This window comes from Myxocyprinus asiaticus, chromosome 4, assembly GCF_019703515.2.
Source record: "Myxocyprinus asiaticus isolate MX2 ecotype Aquarium Trade chromosome 4, UBuf_Myxa_2, whole genome shotgun sequence".
In the NCBI taxonomy this organism is placed as follows: domain Eukaryota; kingdom Metazoa; phylum Chordata; class Actinopteri; order Cypriniformes; family Catostomidae; genus Myxocyprinus; species Myxocyprinus asiaticus.
In genome coordinates this window covers 48,326,898-48,346,751 of record NC_059347.1, presented here as the reverse complement: position 1 = coordinate 48,346,751, position 19,854 = coordinate 48,326,898, and the positions used below count along the sequence as shown (strand labels likewise).

General features: G+C 38.1%; 1 protein-coding gene across 1 annotated transcript; it reads right to left on the bottom strand.

Moving 5' to 3' along the window:
- Window positions 1-198: 198 nt before the first annotated feature.
- pik3ip1 (phosphoinositide-3-kinase interacting protein 1) lies at window positions 199-17,458 on the bottom strand. The gene is made up of 6 exons (XM_051695872.1): window positions 17,225-17,458; window positions 16,783-16,896; window positions 16,114-16,230; window positions 13,512-13,703; window positions 12,943-13,021; window positions 199-2,174 (listed from the first exon to the last, which is right to left on the bottom strand). The coding sequence occupies exons 1-6, from the start codon at window positions 17,292-17,294 to the stop codon at window positions 1,958-1,960; spliced, it is 789 nt and encodes a 262-aa protein (XP_051551832.1). The 5' UTR covers window positions 17,295-17,458; the 3' UTR covers window positions 199-1,957.
- Window positions 17,459-19,854: the final 2,396 nt, after the last annotated feature.

The following is a 19,854-nucleotide window of genomic DNA, read 5'->3' as shown; positions in this document are numbered from 1 at the left end:
AAATAATTTTTTTAATTTAAAGATGATACCTGGATTTCACTTGCAGGTTTAAACATGTACTGTGTGACAACTGTGTAGCATGCTATTTAAAAACATTAGTATTTTGTGTATGCGATTCAGTATTCAGTCCCAAATATGGTTTTGCCCAAAGGGTACAGTAAGGAAAACAGCTACTGTGGGTACAATACGACAGTATACTTCTCTTCAAACTGATTTTATTTCACAGCAGTAAAAACTGCTAAACATAAAAATGCACACTGGATCTTTTGAAACTACAAGCAGTTGTACAGTCCAATGTATCACAGGAAAAAAAATGCATACAGCAGAGACTAAACAAAATCAAAAGTTACAACTTTGAAACTTGTCTTTGCACACAGATGCACAGAACCATCCCATTTCAGAGACTAAGATCTTTACAAAATGCTAAATGAAACCTTTTTAATCAGGTGGAAAAAATATAAAACTGATTATCTCCACCTTTAGTACAGTGACTCAAACTCATCTTGCACTCTCTTTTGCAGTCCTTGAGAAATCTTGACAAACTCATTTGCACCAATTGCTTGGAATAAAATGCAACCCCTAAACAAGCGATCAATATTTCTCAGCGGAACAGTTGGATCTTTTAATTGTTTCAAAGTACATTGTTCCTGACCATACAGAAGGACGGGTCTAAATAGGACAGAGAAACAATGACCGCGTTTACATGCGTGATGATTGTGCAACAAATAAAGTCGTAAATACCTTAAATGGTTTTCCTTAAGGTCATAAACCATTTAAGCATAAACCAACTGCCACCGGTACATTTTTGCCTATTACCCTGATTTAGCTCTGCATGCAAGCCCTTTTACCAGCTTATCCAAAATGCACAAGTGCTGTGTGCATGCCTATGTTTATGTTTTGAAGTCAAAAGCAGAGAACAACCTGATGATTTCCAATGTCATGTACACACAGTGTTCTTGCATTGTTGGAATTTTTTAATCAACTGATTTTTGGGTGTTACCAGCTTGTTGCTGTGCATGTAAACGCGCTCATAAACAAACAAAATGTATCAAGAAGCCCCTGGTGCGACCCTTTTCTGACTGGTCTGCTGAGGTTTCCTTCCTTCAAGAAAACATTGCTCATTCAGTTTTCAACACTCATGAACCAAAAGCAATAATACATTCAAAAGTAAGGCAACATCTCCAGAAAGCTAGTTTTTGTATTTGCTTTCCTCTTCACTTTCAGTCAAAATCCTTCACTTAGCAAAGGCAGTACTAGAGTCCCAGACCACATGATCTGACTAACTTTATGTATTTCTGGGATAGTGCTATCAAAGACAATTAACTCTAGTCCTGCTCCAATAGCACAGCACTGGAGCATCAGTTTCAATTACACATTTACACCATTTCAGTTTCTAAGACACTTTTTTTTTCTCCATCTCAGTTGCATTAGGAACAAAAACAAGATACAGTAAAGTTAGAAAAGAGGAATAGCATGTAGTCTCTTTCAAAACACTATCTCTTTAGCTGATCTGATCCATGGTCACTTCGTAAAAGGATACATTTTAGTCAATGGCACTGTTGCCCTCTCACTGGAGTTAACAAGCAGGGAGTAATACCCTGTAATGATGTGCAATGCACTTGAAATTTACTTGCAAGGAAAATGACAATCCCTGACATGCATATTTATACAAAACCACATTTTTAAACCCTTTCCAGTTCACCCGTAAGTACACTAATTTACCAAACAGATCCATTGAGGAAATAAAGACACTATTTGGGGGGGAAAAGCGTTCCACTGCTCTTTCAGGGCACATGCTCTACCTTTTACATGAAACCGTGCTGTAAAGGCAGGGCACAGAGAATAGAGTTGACAGACAGGAGGTGGATGTGTGGTTTGGTCCTCTGAATGTTCTACAGTAGTGCACTGTCATGTCTTAAGTAACTAGGCCTGTCCAGGCACCCATCCTGTTCCTCAATCAGGCTCCGGGAGTCCCCGCAGGCCCCATAAGAGGGTCGGCCCCCTCAGCGGGCTCCTGGGTTGGGGTCTGGTTGTTTGGTTCAGCTGTGATGATGATGGTGTTTTCGTCGACCAGCTCACAGGTGGGGTTGGCAAAGGCAGAGAGGGGAAGAGTAATGCGATGCATCTCACGCTCATAAACGCGCTGGTCATGCTGTTTCTTAAGGTTACGACCCCTGCAGGACAGACAGCAAAAACATAAGTAGTGTTTCAATAGAACTTCAACAGTCACAACAGAGATTTTTTGTTTGTATCTACAGTCAAGTTTGAGTTGTCAACTGATCAAGTAATACAGTAGCGTGCAAAAGTCTGAGACCACTATTGAAAATGTTTCTATTTTGCATTCCACGAATTTCATAATTTCTTAGTATTTGGCATACTTTTGCTTTAATGACTGCATGCGCTCAAGTTTGTAAAAACTCAAATTTTCCAAAGAGCATCTTATGTGTTTCATTGGAAGCAAATCTAACATTTTGTACAAAAGAATTAACATATCAATGTTCATTATTAGTGACCTAGAAATAGTGCAAAATCTGAAACATTTGCCATTTTGTTGTCATGTCACAAAGAAATACAAATAAAATACAAAAATAACACAGAGAGGACCCCTTTAGACCCTCCATATGTGTGAATTTAAAAAATATTTTATTGTTTATGAAAAGGCACATTTTGTTTAGGTCATATGAAGTAACATGTGAAAACGTCTTGATATTCTTAACTAAAAAATTCATTGAGATATATATATATATATATACACACACACACACACACACACACACACAGAGTATTGTGCAAAATCTTAGACACCTAAGATGTTTTACAAAAGCATTGGTCTTAAGATGGTTATTTATATTTTCAGCTTTAGTGTGTCAATAGAAAATATAAATGTTAGACTCCCAAACATTAAATTTGCAAATAGAAAAGATTAGAATAAAAGAACAGGGAACCCTGCAATAGATGTCATGGCCCCCACAAAGCCCCCCAATGAACATCGAGTCAGTCTGGGATTACATGAAGAGACAGAAGCAATTGAAACAGCCTAAATAGATAGAGGAACTGTGGTGAATTCTCCAAGAAGCTTGGTACGTCCTATCTGGAAACAACCAAGAAAAAGTGTATCTAGGAGAATTGGTGCTGTTTTAAAGGCAAAGGTGGTCACACCGAATATTGATTTAGCTTTTTTATGTTTACTGGACTTTGTATAACACTAAGTGATAAATGAAAACTATATATGGCATTATTTTTGAAGACATCCTCACTATGCAACATTTTTCACAAGTGCCTAAACCTTTTGCACAGTACTATATATACACTATATGGACAAAAGTATTGGGACACCTACAGGAGCTTTTATGACATCCTATTCTAAATCCATAGGCATTAATATCGAGTTGGTCCCCCCTTTGCAGCTATAACAGCTTCCACTCTTCTGGGAAGGCTTTCTACAAGATTTTGGAGTGTGTCTGTTGGAATTTTTGCCCATTCTTCCAGAAGAATGTGAGGTCAGACACTGATGTTGGATGAAAGGGCCTGGCTCTGACAAAGTTGGAAGAATAGAATTTTCAGAAATGTTAATGCTTCAGCTTACCAAGACATTTTGGAAAATTCTATGCTTCCAAATTTGTGGAAACAGTTTGGGGAAGCCCTTTTCTGTTCCAGCATGACTGTGCCCCAGAGCACAAAGCAAGGTCCATAAAGGCATGGTTGGATGAGTTTGGTGTGGAAGAACTTGACTGGCCCGCACAGAGCCCTGACCTCAACCCTATCGAACACCTTCGGGATGAACTAGAACGGAGATTGCGAGCCAGGCCCTCTCGTCCAACATCAGTGTCTGACCTCACAAATGCTGTTCTGGAAGAATGGGCAAAAATTCCAACAGACACACTCCAAAATCTTGTAGAAAGCCTTCCCAGAAGAGTGGAAGCTGTTATAGCTGCAAAGGGGGGACCAACTCGATATTAATGCCTATGGATTTAGAATGGGATGTCATAAAAGCTCCTGTAGGTGTAATGTGTAGGTGTCCCAATACTTTTGTCCATATAGTGTGTATATATATATATATATATATATATATATATATATATATATAGATATATATATATACACACACACATACACACACACACACACACACAACCTTAAAATATGTTTAAAGACTTATTTGAAATGAATGGTTAAGTTATGTACACTCATGTTTTCAAGGTTCGAGGAAAGTGTATTTTAATATTCTTTATTTGATGGTTACACCACATGACAGTTTTGAAGTCATAAAAATTATTTTAAATGGTATCTAAAATGGTATGAATGTTTTAAAATAATTAAAACCAACATGGACACACTGATAACATTTCAACGAACTTGAAACGTGTTTTAAACTAGATATTTAAAAGATTTCTCCTTTTTATCACTTTGGACAACCTTATTTCTCAATGACCCACAAGTAACTTCTTGATATACCAAGAAAGAGTTTTCAGAAGTCATTCTTCAAAGAACCATTCAGTACATAATCCACTACAATTAATGACATATTATGCAGCGGATCCACTTCATTTCCCCTGAATATTCACAATATTAAATTAAGCCTCTCAAGTGCAAGTCCATTTGAGCTAGACTGATATTTATCAGTAAGGAACTACAGACTGAGGGAATGATTTGGCTCCAATAGGTGATATATTTAGCTACAAGATATGAATCTGCTTCTTTAAAGAGTGAGGCCAGCTCTGATTCATCATCCATTGCAAAGGAAGAGATGGATCTCAAGGATTACTATCTTTTACAGATTACTAGAAGTAGTTGAGACAGAAAAATGGGAGCTGAATACTGGACAGATGTCATATTGCTCAGCTGCAACTGAACTTCGGTCTTTCCATTGAGGTCATATTTTTTCTAGTTTCCTTCCTTCAACTCCATCTCTTTCTCGCTCTCTCTTCTTTCAGGCTGCACTCATCCAATCTGCAGCAGGTTATGCAACCCTCCTATTCTCAGCACTTCTAGAGCCTGTGTATCTGCTTCTCAGTGAGCTCTATATATCAGAACTGAGCAAAGCCTTCTGCATCAGTTTATAAAAGACATGGGCAAACTATGGCCTGTGGACCAGATCCGCAGGTCATTTATCTGGAAAGTTTTTATATTCTATGCAGTTCAAGTCCATTACATAGCAATAGCACCTAACAAGCCTTCACAAGCTTTTAACATGCTAAGGGTTGCCAGAGTTCAAAAGATCCAAACTCAATCAGAGCTTTAAACATTTGCCCAATCTAGCAGGCATTAGCGTGTGGACGGATGGATAGTTTTGGACTTGATTTAGGGAGTGAAAAAAACAAAAACATGTCCGTAGAATAATACTATGTTGGCTTTGTCAAGCCAACAAAATTATACTGTGGGCATAACATAATTTTACCCCCTACCTCCAACTTACCCCCTGTGTACTTTTTAAAGTCTAATGTGGCCCCTGTGCCAAAATCTTTGCCCACCCTGGTATAAAGTCTTTTATAATCATATATGACATCCATGTGGTTTTACATCATAGCATGTTTCCTGTGGGTGACATTGTCCTGGTATTACACACAAACTCTTCTCTCAACTCAATGCCCTGCCCCGCTTATTAGCCAATTAACTGCAATAAACACAACATAAACACATAATCAGCTGACATACAAGTACATGCCTAAGGCAACTGGGTGCCCTGCCAAATCCAGATTAACACTTTTTATTGATTCTTCAACATAATCCAAAATAAAGCATAATATATATGAACAGAATCAACAATTATCCCTTTTTAACCCCCACTATTTCCCTATCCCCCTCCCAATCCCAAATCTCTGTGGTCAAGCCTGAGTTACATAGGTATAAACACAAACATACACAAAAATAATAATAATTGAGAAAAGAAAAATATAAAAATCAACAAAGACTGATAAAAGAGAAGAGAAAAATTCACACAAAGAATACAATTAACAATTTCTACCACAATCATGTTTCTCTCTACATGGTCCTCACTGAGAGCCTTCCAGAAAGGTCATGTACTTGTCACATTTTTTACTATATGCATCTAATCTGCCAAGCTGTATATGACATCTTTTCAAATGCCACCACCCTGCCCAATTCGGTGAACTATTCTTGAAATGAGGGAGCGCCTTTTGACTTCCATCCTCTAAGAATTATCTGTCTGCCAATCATTAAACTAGTATGGACCAAGCTTTTCTATATTTATCACCTACTTTAAGAACTGCTCCCTCACCCAATATACATACTCAATTTGAGTATCTAAGCTTCATAGATAAAATTCCGGACTCTTACCCAGAATTCTTGAATCTTAGCGCAGAACCACAGAGCATGGGCTATGTCCCCATCCTCCAACTGACATCGCCAGTAGATAGGTGTGTCTATTAAACCAAGCCTAAACAATCTAGAGGGAGTCCAGTAGAAACAATGCAAGATCTTAAACTGAATAAGCCACATCCTTGGACATAGTTTTAACATTTATTTTTATTCTTTCCCACTCCCCATCCTCCAATACCAAGTTCAAATCTCTTCCCAAAACCTCTTAAGAGCTGTTAAGGCTCCGTAACCAAGACTGAATAAACTAGGAGAAGTACACGGATGCTTCATGACCCTTTCCAAAGGCTGTGAGCACCATACAGAGAGTGTCTGCAGCCTTAGGGGGCTGTGCACTACCACCAAATATAGTACAAAGTAAATACTTGAAAAATTGAGACATAGAAATTCCAAATTGCAGTGTTATATTTTCAAATTACCTCAAAGCTCCATTTTCATAAAGGTCACCAAAAGTAGCAACCACCCTCTCAATCCATTCTTTCCAACAAAATGGGGACTTGTTACATAATTTGGGGTTCAGCCATGTACTTGAGGAAACATTTAGGTAAGTATCAAAATTGAACATACGGGAAAACTTTCTCCACACTGAATGTAATTGTGAAATAATAGGGTGCATTTTTACTTCTCTAGGCAATTTAATAGAAAGACTTTGCAATGGTGAGATTGGGGCAAGGACTGCTTGTTCAATGTTGTACCAGGGAGGAGCTCTCTCTGGTGGAAGAGACCAATGGGCCAGGTGTCTAAGATTAAAAGCATAGTAATAAAACAAAATTTTGGGGAGGCCTAAACCTCCATTGCCAATTGGTCTATGTAACTTACTAAAATGCAACCGAGGTCATTTAACATTCCAAATAAAAGACTTCGATATTCTATCAAATTGTTTAAAATAAGAAAGAGGAACTTCTAGAGGGAGAGACTGTAGTAGATAATTTAATTTGGGGATGCAATTCATTTTTATAACATTGACCTTCCCAGCCATAGGCAAATGTAGTGAAGCCAATCAACATCACATGAGAACCTTTTCATTAATGTGTTAAAATTAACTTAAACTAAATCTCTCAAATTTGCAGGAAATAAAATGCCTAAATACCTAATGCCTTGCTTGGGCCATTGAAAGGCACTAGGTTGAAAGGCTGTGGCAGGGCAATTTGCTGTCAGAGCAAGAGTTCCGATTTAGACCAATTCAACCTGTATCCTAAAAATCTGGAGAAAGAATTAATAATTCTATGGAGACTAGGCATAGATCCACTAGGGCTGGAGACAAATAATAATATATCATCTGCATAGAGTAGAAGTTTATGCATCACACCTCCTGCTACAATACCGGGAAAATCATCCTCTTTTCTTATTGCGGCTGCTAATGTTTCCAGGGCAAGACATAATAAAGAGAAGAGGACAGCCTTGCCAGGTTCCCCTACCAAGAGAAAAAAAATTCTGAAATGCATCCATTAGTTTGCACTGCTGCAAACGGTTGCTTATAAAGTAACTTAATCTACCCAATAAAAGTGTTCCCAAACCCGTAAATTTCCAAAATCTTAAAAAGATTAAAATGGCTTCTCAGCACAGAATAGAATTCTTTAAAGATCTTATTAATATCTGTGGCAGAAGTAAATATATTCCCTCCAGAAGACTTCAATGATGGGCTCTTCAAACTCCGTTTTATGTATCTGGCAAGTAGTTTCCCTGCCTTGTCTCCTGACTCAAATTATGTCTGTCTTGCCCTGAATAAGCAAAACTCTACCTTCTGTGACAAAATTGTATTGTCCCGATATTTTAGCTGAGTCAACTCTCTAAGTCCACTGGATGACATTCAGCACTTTAGCTCCGTTTCAACACTTTTAATACTCTTTTCCAATTCCATGAATTCCAGTGCTTTGATCTTTTTAATGAATGAGGCATATTGAATAATCTGCCCCTAAGAACTGCCTTAAGCACCTCCTATGCCACGCCCACAGAGGACACTGAGGACCAATTGGTTTCTACATAAACATTAACTTCTATCTTTAACATTTGTTGAAATGCTGGGTCCTGTAGAAGGGATATATTAAAGCGCAATCTACATGATTTTCTTTACTCTATATACGGCAACATCTCTAAACACACCAAAGCATAATCTGAAACTAAAATGTTCCCAATTGAGCAATCAGAGGCAAATGGAATAAGTGACTTAGATATAAAAAATATATATATTCTAGAGTCAATCTTACAAACTGATGAAAAAAAGGTGTAGTCCCTCCCAGATGGATTCAGAAGTCTCCAAATGTCTGTAAGACCAAGATTTTTTACACATCCTCTGTAGTGTCAACGTTGCTCTAAAGGGTCTACACACTTTTGCATCACTATGATCAAGGACCGGATCCATTAAAAGACTGAAGTCTCCGCCCAAAACCATATCATGGAAGATCCCAGCTGCTTGTAACTTTCCCTCAAGATCTATAAAAAAGTTCTAACCATCAGCGTTGGATGCATAAATATTAGCCAAAATAAGATTCTGCCTCTGTATTTCAGCCAAAACAATAATGACTCTTCCTAAAATATCTTTAATCTGTTTGATACTTTTAAGTTGTAAATGTTTACTTATCAATGTGAGGACTCCCCTGCTCTTACTCGAACCAGCACTGCAAAACACATGCCCACCCCAAGCCCTACCAAGTTTTTCAGCTTCCGGTGAAGAAAGGTGCATTTCTTGAAGGAACACTATATCAAATTTTTTACACTAAAGAAAAGATACAACCTTCCTTCTTTATATAGGGTGCCCAGCCCGTTAACTTTCCACGTGGAGAGAAACATTTTAACTATATTAAAGTGTGACATATTGACGTTAAAAAAAAAATAAAAAAAGGATTGTTTACCCAAGGCTAAATTATATAGACCACTATCCAACATTGATGTAACCACAAAATCCCCAACAACCCACAGAACAGAAAAAAAGATGCTTCTCAACCTTGCGCATAACAGTCCCAACTGGTGTCCATCCCCCGGAAATCCGACGGTCCATGGACACTCACCAGATTTTCCGCAACACCATTGCTACAAGATTACTTCAGTCCGGTGTTTTTTTTATTATAATTTTTATGTAAACCGTACAATTTAACTGCACATAAAAGTTTTCAATGAAATAGGCCCCAGTAAATAACACCACCAAACCCACAAAATGAACAAATAAACCAATAAGTCAATAAAGGAAAAGAGAAAAAATTATTTTAAAAAAAAAAAGTAGATTGAGAGAGAGAGACAGTGGGCAGCCAACCGAATAACAAGCCCTCTCAGACCGCATCAGCAAAATGCAAGATGTGCACAAATTCGGAATGAGCCCTTCCAAGAACTTAACCATACCTTGACCTTCCTTCCCCCCAGGGATTCCAACGAAATATTATTATGTCTGCTTCGATTCTCCATATCCTCTAATTTTTCCCACACATGATCTATATCAGTTCTGGTGGCAAGAGGGTTAGACTGCAGCTCTTTTTCGGCCGCTTCCATAAACTCGATTCGCATTTCAACCTCGTCTATTCTTGTGATCAGGGTGGAAAATTTTGCCTCCACAGATGTGGTCGTTCAACGTACAGTGCTGTGAAAAAGTATTTGCCCTCTTCCTGATTTTTTCTATTTTTGTGTATTTTACATACTAAATTGTTTTAGATCTTCAACCGAGATATAACATAAAACAAAGGCAACCTGAGTAAACACAAAATACAGTTTTCAAATATATATATATTTTATTGAAGCAAAAAAGTTATCCAACACCTATATCACTCATGTGAAAAACTAACTGCCCCCTTAAACTTAATAGCTGGTTGTGCCACCTTTAGCAGCAACAACTGCAACCAAACGCTTCCGATAACTGGAGGTCAGTCTTTCACAATGCTGTGGTGGAATTTTGTCCCACTCTTCTTTGCAGAACTGCTTTTGTTCAGCCACATTTGAGGGTTTTCAAGCATGAACTGCCCATTTAAGGTCCTGCCACAGCATCTCAATCAGGACTTTGACTAGGCCACTCCAAAACTTTAATTTAGCTTCTTTTGAGCATTCAGAGGTGGAATTATATACTTTAGAGCATTGTCTTGCTGCATAATACAGTTATGCTTGAGCTTCAACTCATGCACTGATGACCGGACATTCTCCTTTATGATTTTCTGGTAGAGAGCAGAATTCATGTTTCCCTCAATTATAGCAAGTCTCCCTGGCCCTGTAGCAGCAAAGCCTCCCCAAACCATCACACTATCACCACGATGCTTGACCGTAGGTATGATGTTCTTTTTGTGGAATTCTGTGTTTGATTTACGCCAGATGTAACAGGACCCGTCTTCCAAATAGTTCCACTTTCGACTAATCAGTCCACAGAACAATCTCCCAAAAGGTTTGAGGAACATCAAGGTGTGTCTTTGCAAAATTCAGACGAGCCATAATGTTATATTGGATTAGAAGTGGTTTTCACTTCAACATTCTTCCATGGATGCCATTTTTGGCCAGTGTCTTTCTGATAGTGGAGTCATGAATGACCTTTACTGATGCAAGAGAGGCCAGCAGTTCCTTGGATGTTGTCCTTGGCTTTTTTGTGACTTCCTGGTTGAGTTGTTGCTGTCCTCTTGGAGGAATTTTGGAAGGTCGGCCACTTCTGGAAAGGTTCACTACTGTGCCAAGTTTTCTCCATTTGGAGAAAATGACTCTCACAGTGGTTCTTTGGAGTCCCAGAGCCTTTGAAATAGCTTTGTATAATGTATTTCAATCACCTTTTTCCTCATAATTTCTGGAATTTCTTTTGACCTTGTCATAGTGTGCTACTGTCGGTGAGATCTTTTAGCCAACTTCATGCTACTGAAGAAGTTGTATTTAGGTGTTGATTTGATTGAACAGGGCCGGTAGTAATCAGTCCTGGGTGTGTCTAGTCCAGCTGAACCCCATTATGAATGCAGTTTCGTTAAATTTAGGAACTAAGGGGGCAAACACTTTTTCAAACATGCCCAGTTGGTATTGGATAACTTTTTTGCTTTTCATTATAATTTAAAAACTGTATTTTGTGTTTACTCAGATTGCCTTTATGTTAGATTTTGTTTGAATTTGAACACAGCACTTTATTTCCACGAGGCCCTACATGTCAGTCGAGATTTTCGTTAGTGCTGCATAAATGTTCACAATATCTTGACCTACGTCATGAGGCTCGCTGTCATTCCCAAATTGACCACCGCCATCTTGCTCTAGAGAGGCGTCAGACGTGTGCGACCATAAATGCTTTTTAATGTCCCCACAGGCAGACGATTTCGAATTCTTCGACATCCTACACTCCCAGCACAGTTTAACAATCAAAACTAATTCAGTTCTCACCGAGTAATATTGATTAAAAGGATAACTGTAGCAAAGTGAAGCAGAGCTCACCTCTAGGCTGCTTCCACTTGCATAGCGTCATGTGACTCTCAGAGAGGAGAGATGCCTAAAGTTTTAGACCTAAAATCAGATGTCTGCATTCTGTTATCGATTTGTGAAGTTTAGAATAAAACCTTCAATTTGAAGGCTTCCTATTACATCAGCACATGGTTCCAGTTGGGTTCTGGTTTATATTAACAGTACATTGTGATAAGATATGCATAAGCAATTGATATCTCTAGATATCAGCTTTCAGAGTCCTTCAGTTCCTTCCCAAACTCAACACCCAGTTATAAATATCAAAACAACCTCCTATAAATAGATAGGCAAGAAGCCTCAAATAAGTCAACACAGCCACCATATCTCTCTTTCTCTCTCTCTCCATCTCTCTCTCTCTCTGTCTGTGTGTGTGGCATTACAGTGGCACAGATCCTAGTATTTTAAGGGTGTGTTGCCAGCTAATGCTTTGTGATCTGTGATTTTTTTGTTCCCTTGAAACCATCCTAGATAGCACACATCTCCGAGATGTCGGTTTAAGAGCTTTTCATCTGGAAATCATTACATTCTAATTAACATCTGCTAAATATCTTAAAAAGTTCAGATTTACCAACATTCTAAATCATACACATCTCAAAGACATTTGCTGAATGTTTTATTGACATCTGAGAGGAAACATCTTTTAGACATTTACATATAGTCATTTAGCAGATGCTTTTATCCAAAGCGACTTACAAATGAGGAACAAAGCAAGCAATTTGTCATTCAAAAGTCAAAAGTATTTCAAAGTGGCTGGAGTAGTATAGAAGCTAGCGCAGAAGAAAGAGTCAAACAAGGAATGTTTAAAAAAATGTTTTAAACAACCTAAAAAATACGGCTTCCAGATGTAAACACACACATAAAATAGACATCTGGGTAATGTACGTGAGCTATCAGGGATGCTGTAAACACAATGACATTGTTTATCTTTGTTCCACAGATAGCACTTCCGAGCAAGATAAAATCAATTTATTAACTTAAACACTTTTTAAGATTAACCAACTGTCTGCAAATTCTATCCCAAATAATGAATAATGAATTGTATGTGAATTTTCTGAAGCTATATTGGCCAAACATCTCTTTCCTTCAAGTTCATTATTAAGAACTAAAGTTTCTTTTTTGCCTGTATTTTGTCTGTTGCCTTGCCCTGTTAATTGCATTCATTGTCTATCCTCTCACACATTAATTGTGTCGGGTTGTACTCACCGTTTGTAGAAGTATCCCATTGTGATGCCGCCTCCGAGGAGGATGATGATGGCCATCATGAGTATGGCGAGAACATAACCTGGTGTGATACAAAATAAGAAGTATAGAAATACTTCTTAGTTCTTCTGGATATAGTACACTAACATCTTGAAGGTAGTCTAATTTGAGCTGAACAGTCTCTGGCAGGATGTATTTCTGGATCAACATCTTATGTTGGTCGTGGAATAACATTCCTGTTAAATTAACATGGATATAGACGGAGTCGGAGGAGGCCCTGCCCACGTGGGGGAAAACAAATCCCAGTTACCATAGCTACCAATCAGCCTTAAACCCAAGCATAACACTAACTCTTAAGTCTGACTGGTTCATAGGAATGTTGCTCCAACAACACTGGCAAAATCACAGTAAGCACTCGGAACCACATCATTAAGACCACATTTTTTAAGTTTGACATCAAGAAGTCGCAATATCCCTAACATCCAACCAACTTCCTCAGTTACATCTTGCTTTTATGATAAGCAAGCCTTTGGAATGTTTGAGGTTTAGGTAATCTCAATCTAAAGACCTACCAAGAGTCCCAAGGTCTTTCTTCTTTTTAGGTCCTGTTCTGACTGGCCGTAGGACTCCCTTCACGGGCTGCACCACCGCACCCTCGGCCTGTGAGGGGAAGGAGTTTGCAGGTTCAAAGGTCTCCACCATCATCAGGGTTGAGACTGGAGTGGGGACAGACTCTTGAGCCGTGGCTTCTGTGGAGTTGTGGTCTGTAGGATGATAGGATGGACAGAATATGAAATACCATGAAAGCTCTTGTTGTTTTTCTCCATTACCTCAAGCTGCACTGCTAATGTAAGGGAGCTCAGCACAACCAATTTATTGGTATCACAAAATTACAATACACAGTTTTACTGTGGTCTGGGAGTGAGTTCATTCTACCTATAACTGTCTCCTCTACTACCGGTGTCTTGTCTACTGGAACATAGTGTTTATCAGTGCATTATACAGTAAATGAAAAAGTGAAACTTTTGTTCATTTTGTATCTGTTGGTTCTTTCATTTTCTGAGGTGAGATCTTGTCTGGTATTGCAGTTAAAGCTTACTGTAGATTAAATGTCAAGCCTTGAGCAATGAATGAAAATTATCTGAATCAGATCCAAAGTTGACACTGTCATATCTGTCAGACTTCATAAGCCACATGGATAAAAGAGTGCAAAAGTCTGGTTCTGGAAGTAAAAAATCCCATTTATTATTTCCATAGACTCTTTATTTTTAACGATAACATATACATCTTTAAAGACAGGCCTGCTATGAGCTCTGAGGTCATTCAACAATGGTATATGCTTCCATTGAAGCCGTCAGTCTGTGTTATTTCGACTTCATTGTTTAAAAACGTGTTTAATAGCGGAATTCCAGGTTAACAACTGTATACCTGGTGACTGCCCACTCCCATGATGCACTGTGAATATAGCAATGTGGTCGGTCTCTCTTCACTCCTAAACTACATTTATATTTGTACATATCTGAATATTTTGCATAAATATATTGTTTCTATCCACAGTTTTCCTGACCAACCACTGGGCGGCGCCATGATGATTCTAGTTGCCTGTTTTGTATTTCTGGTCTTGAAACACCAAGTAAAAACTGCCAAAACAAGCGATCCAGAGGAGAACAACAACCATTTAAGTGTTGCTTGGTGTAAAAATGAATTTCTGGCTCAAATTGTGCCATTGTTGGCTGTCATAACAACTCAGAATAATGAAACACACACTCTTGCAGAGTTTAAGTACATGAGGTCACAGTTCAGCCACCCAATCAGTGGCTGTCACCGTGGTGAGCATGTTCCTGTCAGCCAATTAGAATCCAAGAAGGAGAGGCCTACACTTTCTCTTCAGCAGCTGCAAGACAAGATTCCTTGTTGTTTGTTTCTTTGTCTTTCCCATCTGAGGAAGCCTCAAGGCTGATGAGTCTAGACTTGTGCTATTGTTTAACTTTATCTGTCCTTGGCTCCTAATCCAAACAAGTTTGTTTAAGGAAACCACATCAATGTGGATTAAATCTGACCAACTACCCTGTCTCAATAAGGTGTCTCCATCTCAGGAAGAAAAAAAAGTCCTTAAATGCATGTCCTGTGACCTTATCAATAAACTAGTAGGGCTTTTGGATCAAACAGTTGAATAGAAGTAACAGCTATTTAAAAGCAAAAACTCAGTTTCGTTCAACATCAGTGTGTAGAGTAAGCTTAGAGAAAAGTGTGTGCACTAAAATATTTGGTGCTGGCCTTGTTTACTCCCTAGGGGATGTTGTCTTGAAACCAATTTCTCTTTCCCACAAGAAAAATAAAATCGCACATTTCTGCATTACGTAAATATTTTTGAATCAGCTCCCTTTAAATTCTAGGAAGAAAGCATCCTGCTAAAAGTATGAGCCATTGGAAACAGAGTAGCATGTTAGTAGGACGCCATTGTGAAATACCAGAGAAAGGCACGAGTTAAAAAAACACAAATTAAAAACACATTTTGTGTTGGGCTCCAGTTAAACTTTTCTTTTCACTTATTTCCACACTTTTGTGATCCTTATTTTCATTTCAAAATGTGATTCTATATTTTGGAGATGGGGAAGGATTATAGAAACTAAAGAGAAGCTAAAAACAAAAGATATTATGGTAGACATACATTTTGTAAGTTTTTGGCATGTTATGCTATATACTGTATATATATATATATATATGACTATATATGCTATAATCCATTTAAAATGGTTTGAACAGTATTTTGCTGATTTATATGAATTGAAAGACTACATGGAACATTTGAATTTAAAAAACAAAAATTGTCACACCAAATGACCATTTAAATGAAATATTCAAGGAAAAAAGGTATTAAAATTTGCGAAAAAGAAATTATGACCAGTTACCGGTCCAAGATCTGCTTTTTCCCATATTCTGTATATATATATATATATATATATATATATATATATATATATATATATATATATATATATATATTTAAATTGTAACCTCAAATCTTGAAGTTGAGAAAAAAAGAAGCTTATGGGCTTGTGGTGTCAACTATCAATAAGCAGAAATTAATCTATTATTCTCACATATAGAGGTCTGTAATTTAATCTAAATATATAATTATTAATCTCATGATTTAAGAGTGAACATAGCTACCTTGGCATGTCCTAATTTCACATGCTTCTTTTCTGGCCACTCCATTGGACCCAGACACATAGCACCAGGGCTTCTCTGAACCATCTGGGTTGCGACAAAAATTGTGGTCCCCAACACCTGCGATCAAGAAGAGAACAAAATTATTAAAACAATAAAAAAAGATTTAATGAACACTAAAAATGTATCTAAAAATTAAAATTTTCAAATGCAGACATGGCCAAAAAATATATATATTTTGTTGTTCATAAGTGTGCATTATATTGCTAACTTGTGAGAGTGCTTTTCTATTCAAACATTTCGTGTCTGTATATTGTGGTGTGTGTTCTATATTAACATTACAATAAATGCCCTTGTCTTTTTGAGTTGAGGCTTATAATATAATTTGGGCAGCGTGCCCACACAAAATCTACAGTATAATCTGCAACATTATTGACAATTTACATATCGCACTCTCTAATGCACTACAACAATTTGTCAATATGTCTCCAACCCTTAGATTAGTCTAACCTGATTACCTTGATGATAAACATCACATATTTTGGGCATATTTGGAGAATGTTTAGGTCTTGGGAATCAAGTTTGATGTCCTTTGTTTTAATTGCAAATGAAGAGTTTAAAACGTACAAAAAGATAATTTAAATCTTGGGAAATGTTCAGCAGATATTTTACCTGTCTCTGAGTCTTTAAACTTTAAGTTTAACTTATTCCAGTTTAAACAAATGTTCCCAATGAATGTCTTCTGTTGCATTCCCCTGTAGTCCTCTCCATGGGATGTTATGCACTCTAAACAAAGAAATGAACTTTCAAACACTCTTTCAGTTCAGCTCAGTTTAGGGGGAGGTGGTTAAAAATATATTTTCAGTATTGAATTACAGAAAACTCTGCATTTATTTTTCTAATAACAAATAACATGCTTTATGATTTATTATAAACGATATCCAAATGTAATCTTAAAACATTTCATACCATTTAGATAATAATAAAACAATAAACAATGTTGGGAAAATATATGCCCACATGCATCAAAACTCATATTCCAAATTAATTAAACTTAACTAATCACACTACTGTTCTTAGAAAGTAAATGCACTATAATGTAATGGGGTCTTACCTTCAACAACAGATGAGCAGTCCACCAAAACAGAGCTCAGCAGCAACACAAAGTGAACAGGTCGGAACATTTTCACTTGTCGATATAATTCACTAAACTAACAATTATGCTTCATGACGGACCGAACTGAGAACGGTCTGTTTTAATGGAGAAGCCTATGGTGAATGCAGCCACACTGCTCTCCAAACACACTGCAGAAACGCTGTTGTTTTTGTGCTTCGGCTGTGGGCTGGTAAACAGATTGATGGCAGGAACTCCCCATTGCCGTGGGGCTCTCCGAGTCCTCCAGGTCCTAGAACTATCCGGTTCTCTATCATCAGCACTATGCATGATGCATACGGTTTATGAAATGTCCAGAATATTCCAGTACACGACAGACTGTGATTGGACATCATATTTGAAAAATACACATAACTGTGCATTATAAAGTTTTCGGTTTTTAGCCTGGTTAGCTCAGTGGTAAAATACGCTGGCTACAACACATGGAGTTCGCTAGTTCGAATACCATGGCTGCTGAGTGACTCCAGCCAGGTCTCCTAAGCAACCAAATTGGCCCGGTTGCTAGGGAGAGTACTCCTCGTGGTCGCTATAATGTGGTTCGTTGTTGGAGGGGCGCGTGGTGAGTTGAGCGTGGATGCCGCGGTGGATGGCGTGAAGCCTCCACACGCGCTATGTCTCCGTGGCAACGCGCTCAACAAGCCAGTGATAAGATGCGCGGGTTGGCGGTCTCAGACGCGGAGGCATTGAGGCGAATCACTATGCGACCACCAGGACTTAAAAGCGCATTGGGAATTGGGAATTCCAAATTGGGTGAAAAAAAAACAACAAAGAAAACATTGGGATTGGTCTATTGGTTTCACTCAATTTTGCGTGTTCATGGCTTCCCAAATAGTGGTGGGGATTTTGGTTCATCATTCATTTTGATATCATTCATTTATTCATTCAGTGATCATTTTTGGAGATTGCAAATTCACGCCAGTAGGTGGCGACAAATTATTTTATTATGCTATGAGAGAGTCATTCAGTCTCAACTGATTCATTAAAATACACATAGTTCACCACTGACACAATGGAAGTGATTTGTTCACTGAAAAGTTTAATTCAAAAACACTGATTCTTACGAACGAACCACCACTAGTTCATAACATAGTGTGACTGTCATGCAGAGAGCGAAGTTATGCTTGATGCTTTGGATTCTTTTGGAACTATGTTGTTATGTATTATTATTTACTTGTTTGTTGAACTGTTTAAAGCTTGTATACACGTAATATCACACTCGCAATTTGGCTGTAGGCATCTCCTTTTGTGTTCCACGGAAGACAGAAAGTCATATGGGTTTGTAACAACATGAGGGTGAGAAAATGTTGACAGAATTTTCATTTCTGCGTGAACTATTCCTTTAAAATTCAGATGACACTCTGCCCCCTTCTAGAGAAAATTTTCCTTAGATCTGCTCAATAATGAAGTATGCATGCAATTGCATTCTTTTTCTGATTAACACTTTTTATTGATTCACACAATTGACAAAGAAAAGCAAAACTTATATTCACAGAATCAACATTTAACCCCCATTATTCCCTTTCCCCCTCCCAATCCTTAACCTCACCCTGATCCTCAACAAATATCCCTGTGGTCAGACTTGAGTATACACAACAAAAAAAAAAAAAAAGAAAGAAAAAAATATAAAAAAAATAATAATCACACATATTTAAGGGGCCGTTTACACGACAATGTTTTCAACTAAAAACAGAAAACTTTTTATGCCTTTTGGCTGTTCGTTTACACGACAACGGTGTTTTGGGGCCTGAAAACACAGACTTTTGAAAACGGGTTTCAAAAATGCAAGTTTTTGAAAACAATGCCACTATCGTCTCCGTGTAAACACACAAAAACGCGAATTTGTGAAAACGATGACGTCATGCGCACGTATTACATGTTCAGCCTATAGGCATGCGCGAGCACTTCAAAACAACGCGCGAGACATTAAAAACTACAATGGCGGACTACAGGACTGTGTTTGTGCTGCTCAAGATTGAGTTTATTGACGCTTCTCCAGCAAAGTGTAGATTTACTGCATCACTACTACGACCAGTGATCGCCATCTTCGTTGTTTGTATTCACTGCTCTGTGGAAGAATGCTTATGTGCGCAGGCGTGTAGTGTCTCTTCACAAAGTGACATCACCGACTACTGGTCTGGCATGCATAATACAGCGTTTTTAGTTGTTTTCGCGGATCCGTGTGAACAGGGATTGTTTTAATAACGTTGTCGTCTGTGTGCGAAACTTTTCAAAAACACAAAGGAAAAACGTTTCCGTTTTTAGTACATCGTTGTCGTGTAAATGTACCCTAAAACTACACTTCTCTCTCCACTGCCCCTCCCCGAGAGCCCTCCAAGAAGGCCAAATAGCTGCCCCATTTTTTATTAAATGAATCTAAGTTGCCTAGCCTTCTACATGACATTTCCTCAAATGCCGCCACCCTCCCCACTCTTGAAATGAGGGCACTCCAGCCGACTTCCATCCCCTAAGAACAATCTGTCTGCCAATTATAACACTGGCTAGGGCCCAATTGTTTTATGTATTTATCCCCTATATTAATGACCGCTCCATCGCCTAAAATACAGAGTCTG

Coding starts and splice junctions, on each gene's coding strand:
- pik3ip1 (XM_051695872.1), bottom strand. CDS start 17,294: ATGTTCCGACCTGTTCACTTTGTGTTGCTGCTGAGCTCTGTTTTGGTG. Junction 13,704..16,113: donor TGAAATTAGGACATGCCAAG/GTAGCTATGTTC, acceptor ATCATCCTACAG/ACCACAACTCCACAGAAGCC. Junction 13,022..13,511: donor GAAAGACCTTGGGACTCTTG/GTAGGTCTTTAG, acceptor GTATCACACCAG/GTTATGTTCTCGCCATACTC.